The sequence below is a fragment of the Urocampus carinirostris genome, chromosome 10 (assembly GCF_059441175.1).
Source record: "Urocampus carinirostris isolate Australia breed hairy pipefish chromosome 10, RoL_Ucar_1.0, whole genome shotgun sequence".
In the NCBI taxonomy this organism is placed as follows: domain Eukaryota; kingdom Metazoa; phylum Chordata; class Actinopteri; order Syngnathiformes; family Syngnathidae; genus Urocampus; species Urocampus carinirostris.
Window position 1 is genome coordinate 4,725,343 of NC_142358.1, and position 23,114 is coordinate 4,748,456.

Genomic DNA, 23,114 nt, shown 5'->3' on the forward strand with positions numbered 1-23,114 from the left:
TAGTCACACCTGTTTTATGTTTCTGTTATAATTTGTGTCAGGGATTTGAAAAAAGGCAGCGCGGTGTCGCAGTGGTTAGCGCTTGTGCGGCACAGTTCTGAGGTCATGAGATCGAACCTTGTCAGAGTTTATAAAGATATAAACTCGTTGCTGGCGGAATTATTCAGATAAAAGCACTTATTGAGTTTTAATCTACTCCGTCAATGATGCGAGCACGGCCCAGTTGCCATCTTGCCAGGTTGCCTGGGCCGTATTGACAACATCCGGTCAGTAGGCGTGGTTTATTGACATAACACATAAGCAGGAAATGGTGTCAAACATGAGTGTCATATTACATTACAGTAGAACCTCGGTTCTCGACCATAATCCGTTCCAGAACCCTGTTCGAAAACCGATTTGGTCGATCACCGAAAATCGTTTTTTCCATTAAAAAGTAATGTAAAATCGTTTTAATCCGTTCCAACACCCTGAATGTTTACCTTGAATGTTTAACGTAAAGCTAACCCAGGCTAATCGTACGTTCGCGTTAGTGTAATCTTCCGTACGAAAGATTACGCTAACATGAACGTGTAAAGATAAAAAAAGGATTATGAATAGGATTTCTTACCTTTGTAAAGGACGGTGGGGAGAGAAAAATCCTCAAAAGTTTTTCAACCTCTTCCAAAACTTGCGGCAGTTGCTTGCTTATAGCGCTAACTTCCTTAGCCGCATCACTCGATTTCACAGCCTCCTTATTCTTTACTATCGTACTGTAGCAAGGCTTTGATGCTAGGTCCTTAGCTTGGCTTTTGGACTTGAAATTGATGCTAGGTCCTTAGCTTGGCTTTTGGACATGAAATGTTCATAAGAGAGCTATGAACATTTAGTGCTGCCATGATCTTTGATTTTTGCAATCCGGAGATGGAATAAGAGCTTGCTCTGTCCACTCCACGCATTTGCCCGGTATTGCAGTACTTCCGGGAACGGTGCATTCGCAATGATTGCAGCAATGCTTTAGGGCTAGGACCTTAGCTTGGCCTTTTGGCTGAGAGTAAGTGTCCCGGCTCCTAGGCTTTGTAGCGTATTATGAACTGACCGATAACGGATAATGAATAACGAAGATAGAACAATAACCCTCAAAAACCCCAAAACCCCGTACTGATAGTAGATTTAGCCATATTTTATTCACTAGCAAGATCGGAAATTCGTCCACCTCTTTCATATTTAGCTATTATGTCTTTCTTAAAGGCAATAGTTGGACGAACAACTTGTCTTTTTTCACCTGTCCTGCTTGCACCGACCTTCTCCTGAGGCATAATTAGGGGCTAAAACACCCGTACGCCGCTCAGCATCGCACCCTAGCATACCGGCGTTCGAACTACGATTTTTTTGACCGAACAGCAAAGCAAGAATTTCTCGAAATTTTTGGTTGAACACCGATTTGTCCGAACTGAGAGGCGTTCGAAAACCGAGGTTCCACTGTACAATGAAAATTAGACTGAAACGAATTACAAATAATGGAATTAGACTGAATAGAAATAGACTGATCTTTGAAACGTGACTATGTGTGTGTGTGTGATGATTACTTGTATATTAGGAATATCTCTTCTCATCTCATCTCATTAGCCGTACCGCTTATCCTCAGTAGGGTCGCGGGGGGCTGGAGCCCATCCCAGAAATCATCGGGCAGTGGGCAGGGGACACCCTGAACTGGTTGCCAGCCAATCGCAGGGCACACAGGGACAGACAACTCATTCGCTCATTCACACCTAGGGACAATTTGGACCGGCCAATTTACCTGAAATGCATGTCTTTGGAATGTGGGAGGAAACCGGAGTGCCCGGAGGAAACCCACGCAAGCACGGGGAGAACATACAAACTCCGCACAGAAAGTCTGGAGCTGAATTTGAACCCACGACAGGTTCCCATGACATGAACTGTGCCGCTAACCACTGCGCCGCCGTGCTGCCCTGCTATTAGGAATATAAAAAAGGTTAATTTCATAGCATGGGAGTCCGAGAAATACACAACTAAAAATAGCTAACTTTACAAACCTCCTGTGTGGAGGTTTCATGTTCTCCGCGTGCTTGCGTGGGTTTCACATGTGAAACATTTTTCACAAATAAAAAGGCGCACCAAACAAAGGCACATAATATTAAAAGTAACAAAGAGCTAAGGTTGCATCAAAAACGTTATAAAATCAGAGAAAATATATGTAGAATATGCGGCACGGCAGTTGGGTGGTTAGCACGCAGCCCCACGGTGTGGAGGTTCATGGTTGAAGACCAGCTACCGCAGTCTCCCCGTGTGGTGTTTGCATGTTCTCACGTCCTTTCGTGCGTATATTGAGATATAATATGTTTAATATTCTATTTTAGTTTGTTATTTATAATTATTTTTTAATACACGCACCCAAAATACTTCAAATTACTTCATCAAAAATAATGTTTTTTTACAATAAGAATCAATCTCTTTGTAAAGATCATGATTTTCATTATAAATAATGCGATTTATATCCATTCATTTAACAAACAAAACATATATGCCGTACTAAATCCTCAGAATAGAAGTGTTTTTTTACATTAAAAAAGTTTTTTTTTATATATATATATATATATATATATATATATATAAAGATCATGATTTTTATTATTAAATCATGTTAAAGAATATTTGGAGAATTAGTTAAACCCATGGTTATTGTTTTGTTTTTCACTTATTTTTTGTCTCATCTCATCTCTCATCTCATTAGCTGTACCGCTTATCCTCAGTAGGGTCGCGGGGGTGCTGGAGCCCATCCCAGCAATCATCGGGCAGTGGGCAGGGGACACCCTGAACTGGTTGCCAGCCAATCGCAGGGCACACAGGGACAGACAACTCACTCGCTCATTCACACCTAGGGACAATTTGGACCGGCCAATCCACCTGAATTGCATGTCTTTGGAATGTGGGAGGAAACCGGAGTGCCCGGAGGAAACCCACGCAAGCACGGGGAGAACATACAAACTCCGCACAGTAAGTCCGGTAGCTGGATTTGAACCCACACAGGAGGTTCCCAAGACCTTAGAACTGTGCCGCACACACGCTAACCACTGCGCCGCCGTGCTCCCCAATATTATTATTTAATTGTAAATATTAATGCTGTGTTATTTTAACATCGGGAATGTTGTAAAGAATCTTTTTTATTATTAATAACTGATGTTAAAAAATGTATATATATTTTTTTAGGACAGTCCTCGGTTCGGAGAGTTTGAATGAAGTCACGGGTCACGGCACCAATGTAACCGCGGTGTACGTGTCCCACCAAAGATCCACATTCACGCTGGACTGGATGATGAGGTTTTTATTATTACAGTTTCTGCAAATGGATGAGTCACAACATTAGCTTTTTCTGCTGGGTTTGATCTCTTTGATCTCTTTGTAGTACTCTGGTAAAAACTGACAACAAAGCATATCAAAGAGCTTTCTTTTCACTTTACAGAAAATAGTCAAGTCAAGTCAAGTCATTTATTTTTGTATAGCCCTAAATCACGAAGAGTCTCAAAGGGCTTCACAGATTGTTACACTATATTACACAGACTATTTTCAACAGACAAGAGGAGCAGGTTATTCGTATGCAATAGAGTAGAGGTGAGTTTTAAGTTTAGATTTAAACATTTCCACTGAGGTTGCAGATCGGATCTCAGGGGGAAGAGCATTCCACAGCACCGGTGCCCGGATGGAGAACGCTCTCGAACCAGCAGAAGACTTCTTTGCTCTCGGGATCACCAGAAGACCGGCACTCTCAGATCGTAGGCTTCGGACCGGGACATAGCGGCAGATCAGATCTGAAAGATAAGAGGGAGCAAGTCCATGTATGATTTTGTACAGTACTAAGAGAACTTTGAAGTCACTTCTTTGGCTAACTGGGAGCCAATGCAGGTTAGCCAAAATCGGTGTTATGTGATCGTACTTTTTTGTCCTAGTTAAAAGCCTCGCTGCGGCATTTTGTACTAGCTGAAGAGACTTGATTCTGGACTTCGGGAGACCGGAAAGTAGTGCATTACAGTAGTCGAGACGGGAGGTAACAAATGCATGAATTATTGTTTCCGCATCAGACTGAGACAGTATTGAACGGATTTTAGCAATGTTGCGAAGATGGAAGAAGGCAGTTCTAGTAATTTGCTTTACATGCATCTCAAAGGATAGATCAGGGTCGAATATGACACCTAAATTTTTAACTGAGTCACTCTGTGTGATGTGACATTTGTCAATGTTCACAGCAGTTTTTGAGAAGAAGTCACGGCATTTAGAAGGACCAATGACTAACATTTCGGTCTTTTCAGGGTTAAGACGCAAGAAATTGAGTGACATCCACTCTTTTATCTCAGTGAGACAGGCCTCCAAATTTCCACAGTTTAGTGTGGAAGATTCCTCCAACGGAAGATATAGTTGAGTGTCGTCTGCGTAGCAGTGGAAGCTGATATTGTACTTGCGGATAATATCACCTAATGGAAGCATGTAAATGTTGAAAAGTAGGGGGCCGAGCACTGAACCCTGCGGAACACCGCAGGTAACATTAAAGGGCTCAGATGTCGTTTCACCATATTTCACACAGTGCGTCCTATCTGAGAGGTAGGATCTGAACCACGAGAGGACGGTTCCTGAGAGACCAATCCATTTTTCCAACCGTTCTAGTAGGATATTGTGGCGCACTGTGTCAAAAGCAGCACTAAGATCCAGCAGCAGCAAAAGTGATGAAGCGCCAGAATCCATTGACATTAGGAGATCATTTGTTACCTTGATCAGCGCAGTCTCAGTAGAGTGGTTAGCCCTGAATCCTGATTGCATGGATTCAAAAAGGTTGTTCTCAGATATGAAAGCATTCAGCTGCTGTGCCACTACTCTTTCGAGTACTTTAGAGAGGAAAGGTAGGTTTGACACAGGTCTGTAATTACTTAAGATTTCTGGATCAAGGTTGGGTCGTTTCAGTGTGGGTTTAATAACGGCGGACTTAAAAGCTGCTGGAACTACACCTGAGGAGAGTGATGTATTTATAATATTTAGAACTGAAGGCCCAATGACGCTAAAAAGACTTTTAATAAGTGAACCTGGGAGCGGGTCGAACTGGCAAGTTGTCGGTTTGGCCGCAGTCACCACTTGTTTGAGATCATCAAGTGACAGTTCACTAAAACCGGCCATTTTCCCTGGGCAGCCACCCTGTCGTGCATCTGTAAGTTTCAGTTCTTTAATACGAGTGGTACTAATAGTATCTTTAGCAATTTCATCCTGTATGCATTGAATCTTTTTAGTGAAGAAGACCATTAAGTCCTGAGCAGAGTGTGTCGAACTATCAGCGATAGTCTGTTGCCTTGTAAGCGATGCTACAGTGTCAAAAAGGGCTTTGGGGTTGTTCTTTTGAGACGCAATCACCTTCGAAAGGTAGGCCGATTTTGCAGAGGCAAGGGCCGCTTTATACTTTAACAAGCTATCACACCAGGTTTGATGGAAAACCTCAAGCTTGGTAGCGCGCCATTTTCTCTCCCATTTCCTGCATTCTTTTTTAAGGGTTCTAGTTTCATCAGTAAACCAAGGTGTGCGTCTTTTAGGACGTGATTTTAGTTTTATGGGCGCTATGGTATCCATCACACTAGTCAGGGTGGTATTGAACTCATTCGTGAGTGAGTCAATCGAGCCAGTGTATTTAGGAAAGGACGCAACTGCTTCAGGAAGGAGTTCAAGGAGCTCAGAAACTGTGCCAGTGCTTATATTGCGTCCGCTAAATCCTTCAGCTTTTTTAACACTACATTTAGTCAGCACCTCAAATGTCACTAAATAATGATCGGAGATAACGGTAGTACACGGTAGCACCATAATGTTTGAGGTTAAAACTCCTCGAGTCAGAATCAAGTCTAGCGTGTTCCCATTTTTATGGGTTGGCAAATCAACCAGTTGAGTAAAACCAAATCCATCAAGTAAAGAACTAAACGCAATAGTGAGTGAACTGTGTGGGTCATTCATATGAATGTTAAAGTCTCCCATAATTATAATTTTGTCTGCATAGGTTACTAGTTCAGACAGAAGTTCAGCGAATTCGTCTAAGAAAGTTGTGTATGGCCCAGGAGCACGATAGATAGTTATTACATCAATTGACAATTGAGGGGACCGCGTCACTAGAGCCTCAAACGTTTTGTAATTATTAGCGGTCCGTGGATTAAATTTGAGCGATTTTTCGGAGATTAGCGCAACACCACCACCCCTTTTCAGCGTGCGTGCTGTATGACTACTCTGGTAGTCTGGGGGAGAAGCATAATTAAGCGCTAAGTACTCGTCCGGGCGTAACCACGTTTCACAAAGACCCATACAATTCAGTTTATAATCACGAATAATATTATCTACAAGTAAAGCTTTAGGGGCGAGGGATCTAACATTCAAAAGACCAAATTTTAGCTTTGCTGAATCATTTGACTTAGCTGAACTCTTTGTAGTCTTTGTCGAGATCTTCAAAAGCTCCCGGCGTTGTGGCCGTTCGTGAGCGCTGAGTTTAAAGCTTCGGTTGTCCGGCGAGGAATGAATGGTGGAATTAGTTACTTCCTCGCGTCCATCCGCGCGTCCATCTTGCTGCTTAGACTTCACACGCTTCACACATCTACCTGCACGGCAGCCGCGTTTCCTTTCCGAACGTCGTCTCCGCCGCCGCCGCTTATTAAGAGGGATAGATGTCCACAACGAAGCCGGGTCTCTTTGAAGTTCGCTCGGTATATCATGAGCGGTATAAAAAGTGCCCGAAAAGTCGAAATTTAGACGCTCACCCAACCGAATAAGTTCGTCCCTACTGTAAGTGGTTTTAGCCACACATGTGTCCAAAAGTGAAAGCAAAAAAGACAAGAGAACAGCAATAAATAGAAGGTTAGCTGGAGAGCTACGAGCCGCAAGCATGTAACCATGCGCAGTCGCCATCTTACCGTTCATATCACAATACATTTTTACATCTTTACATTTTAACAAGATACTTTTAACAAGAGATCGTATAGTGGATTTTTAACGTTTACAATGAATTCAACATGTTTTTCTTTAGTCTGAATTTTAACCAACATCATCCTTTTTTAATGTATATGAAAAAATAGGAATAAAAACAATAATGAGTATAAAAATGGGTACAATTTACCTGCAAATGGATGAGTCACAACATTAGCTTTTTCTGCTGGGTTTGATCTCTTTGATCTCTACAAGGGGAATTAATATTTAGTAAAACAGAAACAAAACGAAAATAAATCAAAACAGCTTGACAATATCAATCACATTACTATGCATGGTGAGAGATTTGTCAGCTGGGGTTATAATGTTTAAAATTAACTTATTTTGTGGAGCACCAAAAGATATGTCTTACCTTTGTAGTACTCTGGTAAAACTGACAACAAACCCCGCCTCCTGGTCACATGTTAGAAGCCAAAACCAAACCCCACCCCATACCAGCAGATGGCACTGTTGGACTCAGCATTGCAGGACATTTACCAAAAACTATACACATATTTTAGCAGGAATTTCAATAAAATAAAAGTTATTATTACACCCGTTACATATATATATTTTTTAACATAACACGAGAAACAAGAGTTGTGAATGTGTATTTTTTGGGGGGAAATAATTTATATTTTAAAATAATCCAATGACATCTAGTCTATTAAATCTTGGATATATAACTCTTGATTAGCGTGTAAGTGTGTGCGTGTGTGTGCGTGTATTTGTATATACGTGTGTGTGTGCGTTCGAATTTTGCCTTATAGTCTCCAACAATTTTCGTAAAATTATACACAGTAGTGCTCATGGCCTCTCGAAGTGTTTTTAGCTAGGTTTGGTGCCAATGCCCCCCTAATAATTACCAACAAAATCATCTGCTTTCGTGTACAAGCAGCCCAGGAGCTGCATGCAGTCATACTGCTTTTTTACTCCCCTTAGTGGCCCTCTGGCGCTTTTTCAACAAATCACGGCTCCAACCACTTGGCCTAAGTAAAATGCCCAAAGCTAATCAATGCTAAACCCAGCAACGCAAAGCCCGGCAACGCCAAGCATGGTGGCAACTCCGGTCCATTATGCTTGTACTGTATATTACATATTATAGCGCTAAAACTAAAAGTAGCCTAAAACAAATCACGCAAACAATACATCTCGGCAATTACTATGAAGTCCAAGATTTGTATTCATTCATCTGTTTATTTTTGTTTTTTTTTTAGCATCCAGTGTGCAGTGCAGTGTTCCGTTAGACAATTACGTCATCTGAGTACAGGTTCCCCCTCCCCTCGCTACCCCTTCCCGTCCCATCAGGAGGATACAAACACAGGAGAGTGCGACGAAACTCCCCTCCAGCCATCAGTGCCCCACGTAGCCACTCGATGAGGTGACCGATGCGTCGCGAGTAGCCTTCAAAGAGCGGGGCCGTCCCCTGTTTTTTTGTTCCAGTGAGGTAAATATTACATCTGTCTTTCTCTTCCATAGAGCTTCATCCCTTTTCCACAAAGGAAAAGAGCCAAAATGGCCCTATGAGCCAAAATGGCGTGGTAGCTGCCCGTTAGCCCAAATGTCAATAATGATGCTAATTGCTCGAATTTGTTACATTTACTTTGTTCATACGGAGAAAAATGTGTTTTTTAGAGACGAATATAAATAAGAGGGAAGAACAGATTTGCGTGATTTGTTTAAAAAAATTATCTTTCCTCGACATTATTTGTACGTGGTTTAACCTGATTAAAAAATGCAGTCAACAATTGTTTCTTTGTGAATATGTTACAGTAATAAATGTTACATATTCCAAGTTTTCTGCGTTTTCTTCATCTTGTTGCCAAGGAACTAAAATGGGAAAAAGAGCCCAACCCCTCTAATATGAAACTGTATTTTCAAGTAATTACCACCAGGTGGCGCTAAAACGTCACATTAAATTGGATAGGCTACTGCCTGAATAATGATCCACCCCTCAGTTTAAGTTAATCATTCTACAATACGCCCTGGTGGTTTATTTTCTTATGATCACAATTTATAGAATAAAAATGTTTTTGTTGTCATTGATGACAAAGTACTGAAGATTGTTTATTACAAGATTAATGGGGCACTCTAAGATAAACAGATGATGTCTGTGTTCTGTCTGTTCAATCTCCCTAAGCTGTGGTTTTTCAATTTTTCCTTGCCGTCATGTAGGTTTTAGATCTGGTAATGGTGTAATAGCAGTCTAGGACGAGAGGTGATTCATGATAACAAATTAAACCCTGTATTTTGTCACAAAATGTAAAATTAAACAAGACTGTGTAAACATTTACATATTTTGTATTTCTTTATCTGCATAGGTTACATTAACAATTTCCCATCATTGACGGGTTTTTTTAAGAGTTGACTTGTAAATCTTAAGGCAGTCCGTCATTTTGACAGGTTGAAAATTGAGCCACAAACCACAGCAGCAGTACGTCCTTAAAAATCTAGTGCAGCAACTTAAGAGAGAGAGGCAAAGCCATAAATAACAATAATGGGTGGATAAAAGAGACGGAAAGGAGTTCTTTGAATTGACATTGCAAGAGTTTAGTACAGTACGTGTTGCTTAAAGGCGACTTCAATTTTATTGCGAACCACAGGCCCAATCCCATTTCTCTCACTCGGCCCTGAGGACCCTCCAGTGAGGTCCCTCGAAGAGGAGTGCCCTCCGCGAGTGAAGTGCAAAGCGGAAAAGGTTTGGACAAGACTTGCAAGGTTCCACCCCTGTCCAGGAGATGGCGGTAATATTAATTGGCTGTAGACCTCAGTGACGTATTGGTCTACGTCACATGTAAACAACTCGAGTCTCAACTCGTAGTGTGTCAGTTGGAGAGTTCGTGCAATGTTAAAAATGCCCGCTACTGCTGTGTTATTACCGATTGCCTGAAAGCTCATCATCTTTTCCGTGTCTCCAATAAACGGAGGAGAAATGTGCTATACTGAAGACAGCTTCGGCGCTATGTAGTGCTGATTCATCTTTACAAGGTACGTACACTCATTAAAAAAATGACCCGTTCGGTCAAATACAGTAAAAGTTAACATACAATGCACGTTCACATAATACCTTATGTTTGTGTAGACATAAATGGCAATCTACTTATTAGTATCTTAATGCCATTTTATGACATATAGTAGGGGTCTTTAGTGTGTGACATGATGAAAAGTAAACAAACACAAGAACAGTCCACCTGACCCTTAAGCTGACATAATATCGTCACCAAACTTCCCTGTACGACCCAAAAACCTTGGTTCATAAGGAATTTAATTCAAAAGAGTTGTCATTGGATATAAAAAAGCTCATTTCAACATGTTTTCATGATGCTTACATCATCTATGCCCACATTTATGTCTAAATTGTCTGTTATCTATTGTGTTCCAGAGTGGCTGTCCCATAAGCGTGGACAGGTTGGACAGGAATGTTCCCATCCTGTGCTTATGGTTCGATGTGAAGTCAAAACTCATTCAGGACTTAAGGTTGAGCAAGAAGGTCATGTGGGCCCTGCAGGAGCTGCTAAAGAGGGAACAGGGCCATGGCTGGAGGGCCTATACTGGCTGGCCCACGGTCTGTCCTACCGTGTGGTGTCACGGGTCTTCAGGGTTCCCAGGTCCACGATACACAGAATTGTCCACAGTTAATATGGAATAAATTGCCCAAAAGCCATGTTTTAGGCTTTGGAAGTCAGACCCACATTTGCATTCCGTGCTTTTCTGCATTACTATTCAATAAACATCTTTATTTTGAGTAACACCTTGGTGGTTTATTTCATAATGATGTGAGATACTGTGTGTGAACTATGTGACTGTTGGACAGAAAACAACTACAAATCACTCCAGTTTAAATAATAGTTTACTTTCAGAAAAACAAAATCACATTGGGCCGAAATACATAATAGTAAATAAATAATATGTCACAAATTGTAACAAAAATATACCAATACTTCCATAAAGCTGGAAAACACAAACTGGAACTTCATTGAGTTCTTAATAAAATAAAATATTTTCCTTTTATAAAACAAAGGGAAACATTGCAGGGATGTCACTGTTCTGGAAATTTGTCCACGAGCTTCCCAAAAAGGACGGGAACCGCTCAGTTTTGGCCACAGTTTCCTCGAGCCTTTTCCTCACTCCGGCAGACTCCGCTTTCAAAAAGTCAAGGAGTGTATCGTGCTTCCTTTTTTTTCTGGGTGATTTGGGGTTTGGCGCCGGATTAGAAGATGCCAACGACGTGCCCGTCGGTGTGGATGGCGTGGTAGCTGTGATGGTGGCCAGCTCTTCCACGGGACGTTCTACATTGGCCTTTAGGTTGGGTGGAAAAAACAAGAATTACTTAATGCTTGTGTATTGCACAAAAACAACTGTGTATAGGATGCTCAACAAGTTGATGTGAGAAATTATAGGATGTGTTCTGGATAATTATTTGATAGTGAATAGATACACAAAATTGACATGTTATTCTTATGGCTGTAAGAGCCTTCTATTGGCCAGCATCACATATGCTTTAGAATTGTCTCCACATTTGGACAACATTTTGAAAAGGTAATTAGTTTACTTAATATGTGTTTACAGAGAAGGCAGTGGACTGTGTGATAGTAATTTGTTTCAACTGTATTTCCACGTGAAATTCGGAGACATTACTCATAATGCATGATGAAAACTAATGCATTCTGATCTCACATGAAATAATCATATTGTAAATAAAACACGACACCCGAAATTGTGTGCAGTAAACAAGCGCGTATGTCCAGAACGTTATTCTGACTATGCTCCTTTAGCGACTGGCCATGTACATGTAAAAGCACGACTCGTTTAAGATACAAACAGGGATGGGCTGAACCGTGATTTTCTGCAGTTATCCTACTTTAGAGTTTGTAGCGTGAAGATTATTTTTTGGCAGCTCCCTTGGTAGATTTGTGCACTTCGTAAAGTAGCGATTTTGCAATGTTCATGTTTTAACGCGAAAATACGATTTTCTATTGCATTTACGTCCAACTAAGATATCTCAATACATTTTGTTGCAAATACATGCGTGGTTGTGGAAAACTACTTACATTTGTGCGGTTCCTTTCCGGGCATGTTTGTTGATATTGAGAATTCGCAAAGCCTTCTGGGTAGTCACTTCGCTGCCAAGGGAGGTCGAGAGCCCCCTCGGTCTTGAAGTGGCTACGACATGGTTTGAGGGCACTTCTGCCTCGGTCTTGAGAGTATCGGGACACACCCCATTTTCACGTGAACGCGCAAACCGAGTGACTAGGGCACATAGCGAGTGAAAGTGCGAAGAATGGGACTCAGCCACAATCTCTCGTGGCGAAAACTACTCACGGCCTGGAAATGCTTCAGCGTCAGCAAGAAAGAAGCCTGGCCCACACCCGATCATAAGGATTGATATATTAGGCCTGACTCGGGTCGCAATTTGGGTCCGGCTCGGACTTCTGCTTTCAACTGGTCTAACCTCAGGACACATCATCCTATCCTAATTACAAGTCGCAACCCAAATCAAGAAACAAATTCCTCTTCCCAAATTTATTGAATGAAGGGATTGTGTAGGCCAAATATAGTACAGTAGTTCACATAAAAATAGCCCAGCCAAACCAAATGATTTCAAATAATAATATTCCCTATAATGCTCAATTCGCTGCAATACTAATGAAATCCCAACCTTTTGCTTTAGAGGAGTTGATTTTAAAATAATAAAATCCAAGTGTCTATGTTTCTGTTGTATCTGTGTTTGACCATACTCAACATGTGTGAACAAATTTATGTATTTTTCTGTGGTGTGAAATGGTTGTCGTCAAAATGTCTGTGAAAAGCACTTTTAGGGCTAAGAATTGCAACCTAAAGTGCTGTATAAAAGCATCCATAATAAAATAAGAAAATAAAATGTCCTACTTTTCCCCTTACTAACCAACCAACCCTAAAGTATTTGTCTTTCCCTTACATTAATTTATCATGGCAAAAGCCCACAACTTACTTTATTTTTATTTTGTATTTTTTAATTTTAATTTTATTTGTATTCTATTTTTATTTTATTTAAATTTTAACCATTCTATTTGTATAGTTGGTGTTCTGGGGTGTTGGTTGGGGAAAAGGAAGGGATTTTATTTTCTTATTGTACCCTGAATGTTTTTATACACCACTTTGGGTGGAAATGTATTGTCTCAAAAGTGCTTTACAAATACAATTTAATTCGATTAATACACAGTGTACATGGCAATCTAATATTAAACACTTTAATGAAAAAAAAAAAAGATGAACAAGAATATTGAAAAAACATTATTTACTAGCTTTTTGGACTGGCTTACGTGTTATGTTCATCAGAATATAGTGAAATGAGAAATCGTGCTGTACCCTTCAACTTGTACATTTTCCGCGTATATTTATTGATCACTGTGCGCCTTGCATAACATTTTTTCGTTTGGGCAAAATAAAATAAAATAAAAAGAAAAGAAAAGAAAATGTTTTTTCTTTTTCTTGTTTAATCTCATTTTGCCCATTTCTACTCTAATCCCAATATTCTCTGTCATCGCTAACAGACGACAAGGTCATTTTAGATTGCTAATGTTGCCGCGGGATTCGAAATTGAAATCTTTAAAATGGGGCAATTAGCTGAGGTTGACAACTATGTAGTGTATCCACATTAGAAGCAACACTGTGCAAAACTGAGAACAACTAAAATATGAATATAGTTTTATACCATTTTCTCTACATGGGTAAAATGTTTTGTGTGCTTGTATAGGGTGGCAAAGGCTTTCAAAGTCATTTGTGCTGGTTTTGGGCGGTGATAGCCCAGGGGAAGAAATTGTTTCTGAATCTGTTAGTTTTGTTTTAAGGGATTTGTCACATGAAAAATCTGTTTAATGTTAACTCCCTTCTGTTTGTTTTCTTTAGTTTAGCATGAGTATGGAGGATTATGACTACCTGTTTAAAATCGTTCTGATTGGGAACGCAGGAGTCGGGAAGACATGCCTAGTACGCCGCTTCACTCAGGTTAGTACAAGTAAAAATAAATGTGATAAGGTAAACCCTCAAATTATGACATAAATCCATTCTCAAGTACGAGCCGCCCAGTGAAATTGCTGTATAGCAGGTGATAAAAACCTATGCTATTTAGTTTTTACGTTCCAAAGCCCCGGTTTCCCAGATACAATCATTAAAATAAAAGTATATTATATTTGAAGTGTGTAATATACATACATGTAGATAAATGACATCAAAAATATATATGCATGTAAAGCAAAAGTGAAATTTGATTTACCTTTGGTCGCGACCTGTGTGCCTTCTTGATAATCGCAAGCTTTGTTTTCAATGTTTATCATTATTTGTCTCTCCTCTTAGCATCACTGCAAGCCTTAGGACTCCGAGTGAATAAATACAGTGCAAAAAAAAATACAGTATTATATTGCCGGAGTACACAAAATGCTGAAGAGAATGTAGAGAGAAAGGCATTGTTGGAGGTAGTTTAGGTATCTTAAAGGCATAACTTTTCATACACACATACATCGCAATGTTTGTATTTATTTTATACTTTACGTTTTTTGGCAGACAAAATAATAACAAATTGTATAGTATAAATTCTATAGAATAGTGGGGGAAATGCTGTTAAGAATGAAAACGATGAACTTATTCTACACAGTAAGGCACAGGTGTCAAACAGGCTGCCCTAAGGGATTGAATCCGGCCCGCGAGACAACACTCAGAGAAGCGCAAGAGAAAAACAAGCTGCAGGTTGAAATATGTCAACTTGATGTTGCCAAAGCCAGGTGCCTCTCACAAAAACACTACTTGCATTTATTTCTCTCTCGCTCTCTCGCTCTCTCTATCTCTCTCTCTCACGCGCTCTCGCTCTCTCTCTCTCTCACGCTCTTTCTTTCTTTCTTTCTTTTCCACCCCTTTTCTCCCACTCTGTCTCTTTCACTCTCTGTGTTTCTCTTTTTCTCTTCCTTTGTTGCTCTTTGTCACTTTCTCTCCCTGTGTCTTTTAACCTATTTTGCTCTAACTTCCTTTTTTCCTTTTCTCTCTTTTCTCTTCATACCCTTTGCACTTTCTTTTCTCTTTTGTCTCCTGTCTTTCTATTTCTCTTTGGATTTCTTTCTTCCTCTCCCTTTCTCTTCCCCCTCTCTCACAACTTTTTATCTTTTGTTTCTCACGCTCTCTCCCCTTCTTTCTTTCTTTGTCCTGCCCTCCCTCCTTTTCCCTCCCTCTTTCTCTTATTTCTTTATCTCTTTTTCTTTCTCCTTAATTTACTAGTCCGGCCCCCGGCAGAATGTTCTATCATGTGACCCCCGAGTTAAAATGAGTTTGACACCCCTGCAGTAAGGTAGAGACCTTTTAAGGGTGGTGTCGCCATGTCTCAGTGGTCTAATGTACTACGTTCACAGATGTATGAAATTTTAGCAACAACATTTCTTATTTAAAAAAACAGCTTTATCCACTCCTTCCAGGGTCTTTTCCCACCTGGACAAGGAGCAACAATCGGGGTGGATTTCATGATCAAGACGGTGGAGATTAAGGGCCAGAAGGTGAAGCTGCAGATATGGGACACTGCGGGCCAGGAAAGGTTCCGCTCCATCACTCAGAGTTATTACCGCAGTGCCAATGCTCTCATTCTCACCTACGACATCACCTGCGAGGATTCCTTCCGGTGCCTTCCCGAATGGCTAAGGGAGATTGAGCAGTACGCCAATAACCAGGTGGTCACCGTGCTAGTTGGTGAGTGCCGCTTTAGCACAGCTTTTGAATAGAAGATAAAGATGTATCCATTAAAAGGTATATTCATTTATGGCGAGTTTGTTTAAGGCTGCTGCAGATAGAAATATTTACGTAAGTCTACTCCAATTCTACTCAATTTGTTAGTCAGTATGTGCTTTTGAAATGTGTATTGTGGATTTGAGATCAGCACTGTTTTTGAGGTGAATATAAAGATAGCTGGCTATATCTATGCATGTTGTGTCTTTTTAAGGCTGCTGCAGATTCAAAGATTTACCAAAATGCAGTTCTGATTAATAGCCCGATAACGTGAAAAAGTAATAATTGTAATAGTAATAATAGAAGCTAATAAATCAATAAATAAATGTATATATTTAAAAAAATACAGTTTCCTTTGTTTGTGTTATAACTCTTCTTGTCCTACGGGAGTGGCACAAACATAACCTTGTACAAATATAATCTATGTACAATAATTGAAAGAAATGTTTATTAAATCATGTCATAAACATGATATTGAAATTTGTGGTTGTATTACAAAACTTGAGACGCCCTTCAAAAAAGCTGACCTGTTTGGCAGTCGTCTTACTACTACGTAAGTCTGAATGACAAATTTACGAAGCTAGCTTGTGCCAGTGGTGCTTTTAGCACTTAACAGGCACTTATTGCATATAGCTGAGCCATGCATGTGATGGTCGCCGAGTCCCATTATTGAGGCACTTTTTTCCCCTCTGTTGAATTCACTAGCCACTCATCTTAGTAGCTTGGCTGCAGGCTGTGGCTCACAGCTAGCTGCTGTTGTTATTGTTTGCTGCTCCTTAAGTACTGCTCGCCTTTCAAAAATGTTCAAGCAAAGGATGTCCCCGAGTTCCTCAGTTAAGGCATGTTGTGTGTTTTTTCCCACTGTTTCCTTCTCTAGTTACTTATTTTAGCCACTTGACTGCGAACCGAAGCTCTCCTTTAGGGCTGCATGATTAACCGGATTCCAATCAACATTGCGATGTGACGTAGTGCGATTGTGTAATCGTAAAACACTGCGGTTGTTTTCAAGGATTTATAGACTGCAAACCCTAACAAAGCTCCACAGAAGAAGGCACTGTTTACTTAAATTTACAATTTTTAATAATCCTGTAAAATTCACTTAAAATCTCAATCCAAGACGTACCTAAAGTAAATTGAATGCAGTTGTTGAACCATTTAGAGAATCTGGACAGTTTTGGTTTCTTTTGAAAGATAACACTCTGAAGATTTGTTCCCGACTGAAATAATCACTGCAAGTGCTACTAACATTGAACAATCTAAGTTGGAACACACAGAAATGGTCGACTTTTATTCTCATGTGAATTCTTTTTTCGCTATCGCATGCCTGCAAAAGGGTGTAGCACGGGCATCTTAGCTGGAAAAACAGATGGGACAATAGGCAAGGCAAGGCAAGGCAAGTTTATTTGTATAGCACAATTCATACACAAGGCAATTCAAAGTGCTTTACAGAAATGGCAAAGAGAAAAACACACACAGTTAAAACATAGAAGAAAAGACTTTGACAATTTAAAATGTGTTTTTTAAAATGCATTAAAACCACAGATAAAACATAATAAAATCAATGAATTAAAATAAAGTAAAAGTGAAGAGTGCAGATATAACCATTTCAGTTGTATGCAATGTTGAACAGAGCTGTTTTTAGCCTGGACTTAAACACTGTCAGAGTAGACGCCTGTCTGACGTCATCAGGAAGACTATTCCAGAATTTAGCTGTATGGAACTGAAACACAGCTTCACCCTGTTTAGTCATGGCTCTGGCCACCAGCAGAAGGCCTGTCCCTGAGGTTCTCGGGGTCCGAGATGGTTCATATGGGACCAACATGCAATAGCATGAAGCCTTACCTGGTCCCATGCGAAAATTGATCACAATCTGAAAAAAAAAATAAACATTAGTATGTTGCACAATTTTCTTTCTTTCTTTCTAAAAGTGGCCGTTTGGAGACCAGTGACTGGGACATCATAGAGACACCTATTTGCTTCTCAACAGTCTCACAGCTTGCTGGTCGATTTAAGCATCTCACTAATACTAACCCTTGGATGCATAAGTGGGATCAAAAATGACCCCATGGGTTGTTATTCTTCAAAATCTTTAAACATGAAAAAGTAGTAAAACTGGCATACTCCAAGTATTCCTCATAACATGTGTATGACATATTGCTATTTATATTTTTATATTTTCCTCCACTTATTATTGACCCCACTCATGGAACAATGTATGAACTGGTAGGTCATGCACCCAATGGTTAAGTTCTCACAAAAAAACAAAACTACCACAGAAATTGCAATTTCCTTTTAAAATCGAATATTGGATCGAAATTGCTGGTCTGAAAAATTGCAACTAGGTTTTGTCCCAAAATTGTTCATCCCTACTTCCTGCCAGCCATTATGTTACCTATTCTGTGTAAATAAAATATCTTGTGCTTCACTGTCAGTTGTCTTCCAGAGCTGTTCATGCAAACAAACATCATTCAGCTATCTTCTGCTTTTTCCCACTGTTTCCTTCCTTAGCTACTTATGTTAGCCACTTAGCTGCGAACCACAGCTCTCCGCCTGCTGTTTTGTTAACTATTCTGTGTAAATAAAGCTTGCTTTGTCCTTCCTTGTCAGTTGCTTTCCAGAGCTTGTCATGAAAAAAAAACATCATTCAGCGATCTTCTATTTTTTTCCACTGTTTCCTTCTCTAGCCACTCATGTTAGCCAGTTGGCAGCTGGCTATGCCTAGCCGCCAGCTTTTATTGTTATTGTGAGCTGCTTCTGCTTTGTCGTTCAGTGTCACTCACCTTGCATACCTGGTGTTGCAATCGAACGTCTCCCAGTCCTGTGATTCAGGCATCTTCCACTTTTCCCCCATTTGGCTGCAGGCTATGGCTCGCTGGTAGCCTTTTTTGCTATTGTTAGCTGCTCTGTGTCTTTTTCCTTCAGTGTCACTTTCCTTTCTCACCTGAGCCCTGTATGTGATGGTCGCTGCCCATTATTCAGCCATCTTAGACATTTTTCCCCAATGTTTCCTTCTCTAAACAGTCACATTGACCTGGCTGTAGGCTATGGCTTGCCTCTCTTGTTATTGTTAGCTGCTCAATGTTAATAAAGCTTGCTCTTGCAGTGTTTTACTGGCCTGTTTAGTGGCTTGTCCAAAAAGCTGTTTAAGATAGCCACTTACAGTAGCTCTGACCAACTCCAACTATTGGCTCTTTTTCAGCCGCTTTGGATGCTTTCAGCTTGCTCGGTCTTTTATTTTCACTGGCGAAAATAAACTGCAGCTTTAATGTTCTGTTTCTGTCTGTAATTCATTTTTGAAAAAAAAAAATATGGATGTAAGCTTCAGAATTTTGCATACTGTTATTCTTCAGGCTTCAGTAGTGTGTCTTCTTTTAGCTGTATTCTAATTCACAACGACCTCTCGTGGTAAATTATTACACATCCATCTATTATCTGCATCACTTATCCTCATCAGGGTCGCGGGGGTGCTGGAGCCCATCCCAATCCTCGGGCAGTGGGCAGGGGGCACCCTGAACTGGTGGCCAGCTAGTTGCAGGGCACACAGAGACAACTCACTTGCTCAATCACATCTAGAAACACTTTTTTACCGGCCAATTAACCTGACATGCATGATTTTGGAATGTGGGAGAAAACCAGAGTACTCTGAGGATACCCACGAAAGGACGTGAGAACATGCAAACTCCACATGGGAAGACTGCGGTAGCTGGACTTCAACCCTGAACCTCCACACCGTGGGGCTGCGTGCTAACCACCCAACTGCCGTGCCGCTTATTCTACAGCCTAGATGGTAAGGCGCCCGCTTTGAGACTGGGAGGTCGGTGGTTCGCGCCCCGGCCGAGTCATTCCTAAGACTTAAAAAGTGGTCGGCGGCGCCCTCTGTTGGCTGCGGCTGCATCGGCTCGCTACAACGGGTCAGGTGCAATCGACATTTCGTTCTGTGTACATTGTTACACAGAATGACAATACAAGGAAATTATTATTATTATTATTATTATTATATATTTTCTTTGATTTTATAATGTTTTTGATGCAACCTTAGGTCTTTGTTACTTTTAATATTATGTGCCTTTGTTTGGTGCGCCTTTTTATTTGTGAAGAATGTTTCACATATGAAACCCACGCAAGCACGCGGAGAACATGCAAACTCCACACAGGAAGGTTCCATCTCATGACCTCAGAACTGTGTCGCACTCGCGCTATCCACTGCGCTGCCGTGCTGCCAAATTATTACACACTGTCACATTTTTTTAATTATTACTAATGTCTCTGCATGTTTGCCAGGTAACAAAATCGACTTAGCGGAGAAGCGCGAGGTGACTCGGCAACGGGCCGTGGACTTTGCGGAGGCGCAACACATGCTGTACCTGGAGACCTCCGCCAAGGAATCGGACAACGTGGAGAAGCTCTTCCTCGACCTGGCCTGCCAGCTCATCCAGGAGGCCAAGCACAACAAGCTGGATGACGGTGATGCAGTCCCGGCACCAGGGGAGGGCACCACCATCAATTACTTGGGCTGCTGCAGCGTAAACTAGGGACCAATCACAACGCCAGTCCTCTGTATTTGGCACCATCAGTTACTTGAGTTGCTGCAGCGTCACTTAGCGACCAATCATGACGCCAGTCTCAGTATTCGCCACCAGCAGTGTTGTTGACGCTTGAACAGGTTTTACGAGAATGTGCTTACTATCTTAATATGTTGCACAATCAACTTGCCCACACTGACATCGGGCGTGCCCTTGCAGCATTTTGTCCCTATCCTTGAGTACCATGTACTAGTATTCTCTTTTCCTTTTACTTGCTAAATCACTACTATTAACGGCAGGTCCCCTACTACTGGATTACTGCAAACTTGTAGGACAACTAAATGTTACTAGTCAATAGATGAGATGGTTTTCTGAAAGGGATGTACGGAAATGAAAATGACACAATTAGTCGATATTAGCTCTTAATAGACTGGGGAGTGAATAATGACAAGAAAACTGATGATGCTGTGGTAGTCAGTGCAGTAAAATACAGGTCTTGCCAACCTTGTGAAGAAAATTGCTACTTTTTTGTCACTGACTTGATATGCATTTCTAACCACTATTATTGTAATAATATGTTCTTATGAGGTTGTAATTATTAGAAGTAGGGTTGAAATAGGCTCAGTCAACCACTAAAACATCATACTTGTGCAAGGGCAATGAGTGATTTACATGTGTATAAATTTAAAAGATTTGATCAATGATTTGTTGTTGCAGTTAGAAATCTATTTTACTAGGAAATCACAATAACCCATTACCGATGACTATTACATACACTTCTTATCAGTGCTAACTTTGCAGTTGCTCAAACAGTAACTGTAGCCTTCAACCAGGAGAAGATGTCATCAGGTGGTGTCCAACCGTCACTGGGCGTTTCGGCCCTAAACCACAACGCCCTCGGGTTGGTGGGCCGGCAGTCATGGCCAGTCACTGCTCATCTTCTCCTGGTCCCCAGCTAAGCTCCTCTGTCCTACTCCAGAGCCAGCAAGAGGCTCTCTCCGCGGCTTCCCTCACCCTATGAACAGCTGCCGTCCTCTCCCTTCCACTTATTCCCAGAGCTGTTAATGTGTCCCATACAGGCTGTGCTGGGAAGCCCCTGCAGCTGACCTCCACCGAGAATAGCCAGGTCTGCCATCCCTTGTTCCTGCAATGTTGGACCAGTTCTTGATATTTGGCGTTTTTCCTTTCATGGGCTTCGCTGCATCCATCTTCCTACGGTCCAGTTAGCTCAATCAGGATGATCTTTTGGTCCTCTTCTGACCAAATCATGAATTCTGGCCTCAAGGAAGTTTGGACTACCTGGGGAAAGTGTAATTTCTTTCCCAGGTCTACCTTCATCTGCCATGCTGGTGCTGTTTGCAGGATTCTCTTCTTAGTCTTCTTGGAGGATGCTGGTTTCTCCCCTTCCCCGACGAACTGGATGGAATGTGTTGGACTAGGTTGAGGTTGGTGCTTCTTCTGCCTTTCCTGCTCCAAGATGTAAGCCAGGGCACCCAGGACCTTATCGTGGCGCCAGCAGTATCTGCCCTAGCTAAGAGCAGTCTGGCATCCTGATGAGGTATTATAGAACTGGTCCACGGACCACTCAGCTGTTTTTAGGGGGCTACCTGGTGACCCCTGCGCTAATGCAACAAACGAGTTGCACTCATCTTTTCGCATAGTAATAAAAGTGAATTAAAATCACCGCATGTAGCTTAGCACTAACAGAATGACTTTGAGTATGAATGGACTGAAAGTCACACAAATTACATGTTTAAGAATTAAAACTGCAAACATTTTCTAAGTTAGCTCTTTATTGATAGCATGTCAAATTTTGATTTTTAACTAATTTGAGCCCATTTTAAAACTACCTCTAATTATTACTATGTGGTAATAACATATTAATAATATATTCATAACATGATTTCTTAACAAGTAGCCCTTCATTCTAATCAGTGACAGAAAAGCAGCTCCCAGCTTTCAAAAAGTTGCTGATCCTTTATGTAAACATTAGCCAAAGTCCGGCTAGCGGCTGAATATAAAAGCTGAGAAAATGTCTTGTTTGTAAAAGTTTGACAGGTCTTCTGTTTTGAACTGTGTTTTATTCCCTTTTGTGTGCAAAATGAGAAATAAGCAAGAATTGGTCTCGTGCCCCAACTCCCCTGAGAAAAAGCCAGCTTAACATAGCTCGCGTCACTTTAGACGTGAAATCATCACAAAATCAGCATAAGGGGACAATTTCTTTTTTTTCTTTTTTTTTCTCTCAGCTGAAACCAAAAATACACTTTCAGTCATTTTCGGTGGAAACGTTTTTGGTGTGAAAAGTTTGGTACATCTCTAATTTGAGTGCAAAGAGCATACTAGTACACAGATGCAGACTTTCCTTTTGCCCTTGCGCCTTGACAAACTGTGAAATATTTTGCTGCTACAGTTTGGTTTTAGCTAGCGTGAAATGATTTAGCATTTCTTTCTGTTTTTGAGCTTTTGGGAGTATTTGTAACGCTCTGGAAAATCTTAACGGATTTTTTTTTTTTTTTTTTTTTTGGGTGACATTGCCTCTTGTTCTGTCCTATTTGTGTGATTTTATGAGCTTCCCATTATGTTTTTCTCCACAAATGCCGTCTAGTGCTGATGTATTGATGGGACGCGTAACGTACTGTATTGCACACGCAAACTGCCGTATTACTGCAGACATTTTTTTTTTATTTTTCACATTATTTTGTAACTACCCGGTACTTAGCACTTTGCTTTTTATACATTGCTTTTATTTTTTTATCCGTTGTTACTGATTGATTGGTAATTCATTGGATCTTTGTTACGCAGTTAGAGAATATACTTTGGGGATGTTTCTGCGTGTAAAATATACTCTGTATAATAAATAATCCAACTAAA

General features: G+C 40.7%; 1 protein-coding gene and 1 pseudogene across 1 annotated transcript; both read left to right on the forward strand.

Annotated features, from left to right (window-relative positions):
• The first annotated feature begins 814 nt into the window (after nt 1-814).
• Nucleotides 815-976, forward strand: LOC148357545 (U2 spliceosomal RNA; annotated as a pseudogene).
• A 7,278-nt stretch (nt 977-8,254) lies between these two features.
• On the forward strand, nt 8,255-23,114 carry rab30 (RAB30, member RAS oncogene family). Its single transcript, XM_088345026.1, has 4 exons — nt 8,255-8,422; nt 13,864-13,962; nt 15,417-15,684; nt 20,002-23,114. Exons 2-4 carry the CDS (start codon nt 13,870-13,872, stop codon nt 20,250-20,252), a joined length of 612 nt encoding a protein of 203 aa, XP_088201152.1. The 5' UTR covers nt 8,255-8,422; nt 13,864-13,869; the 3' UTR covers nt 20,253-23,114.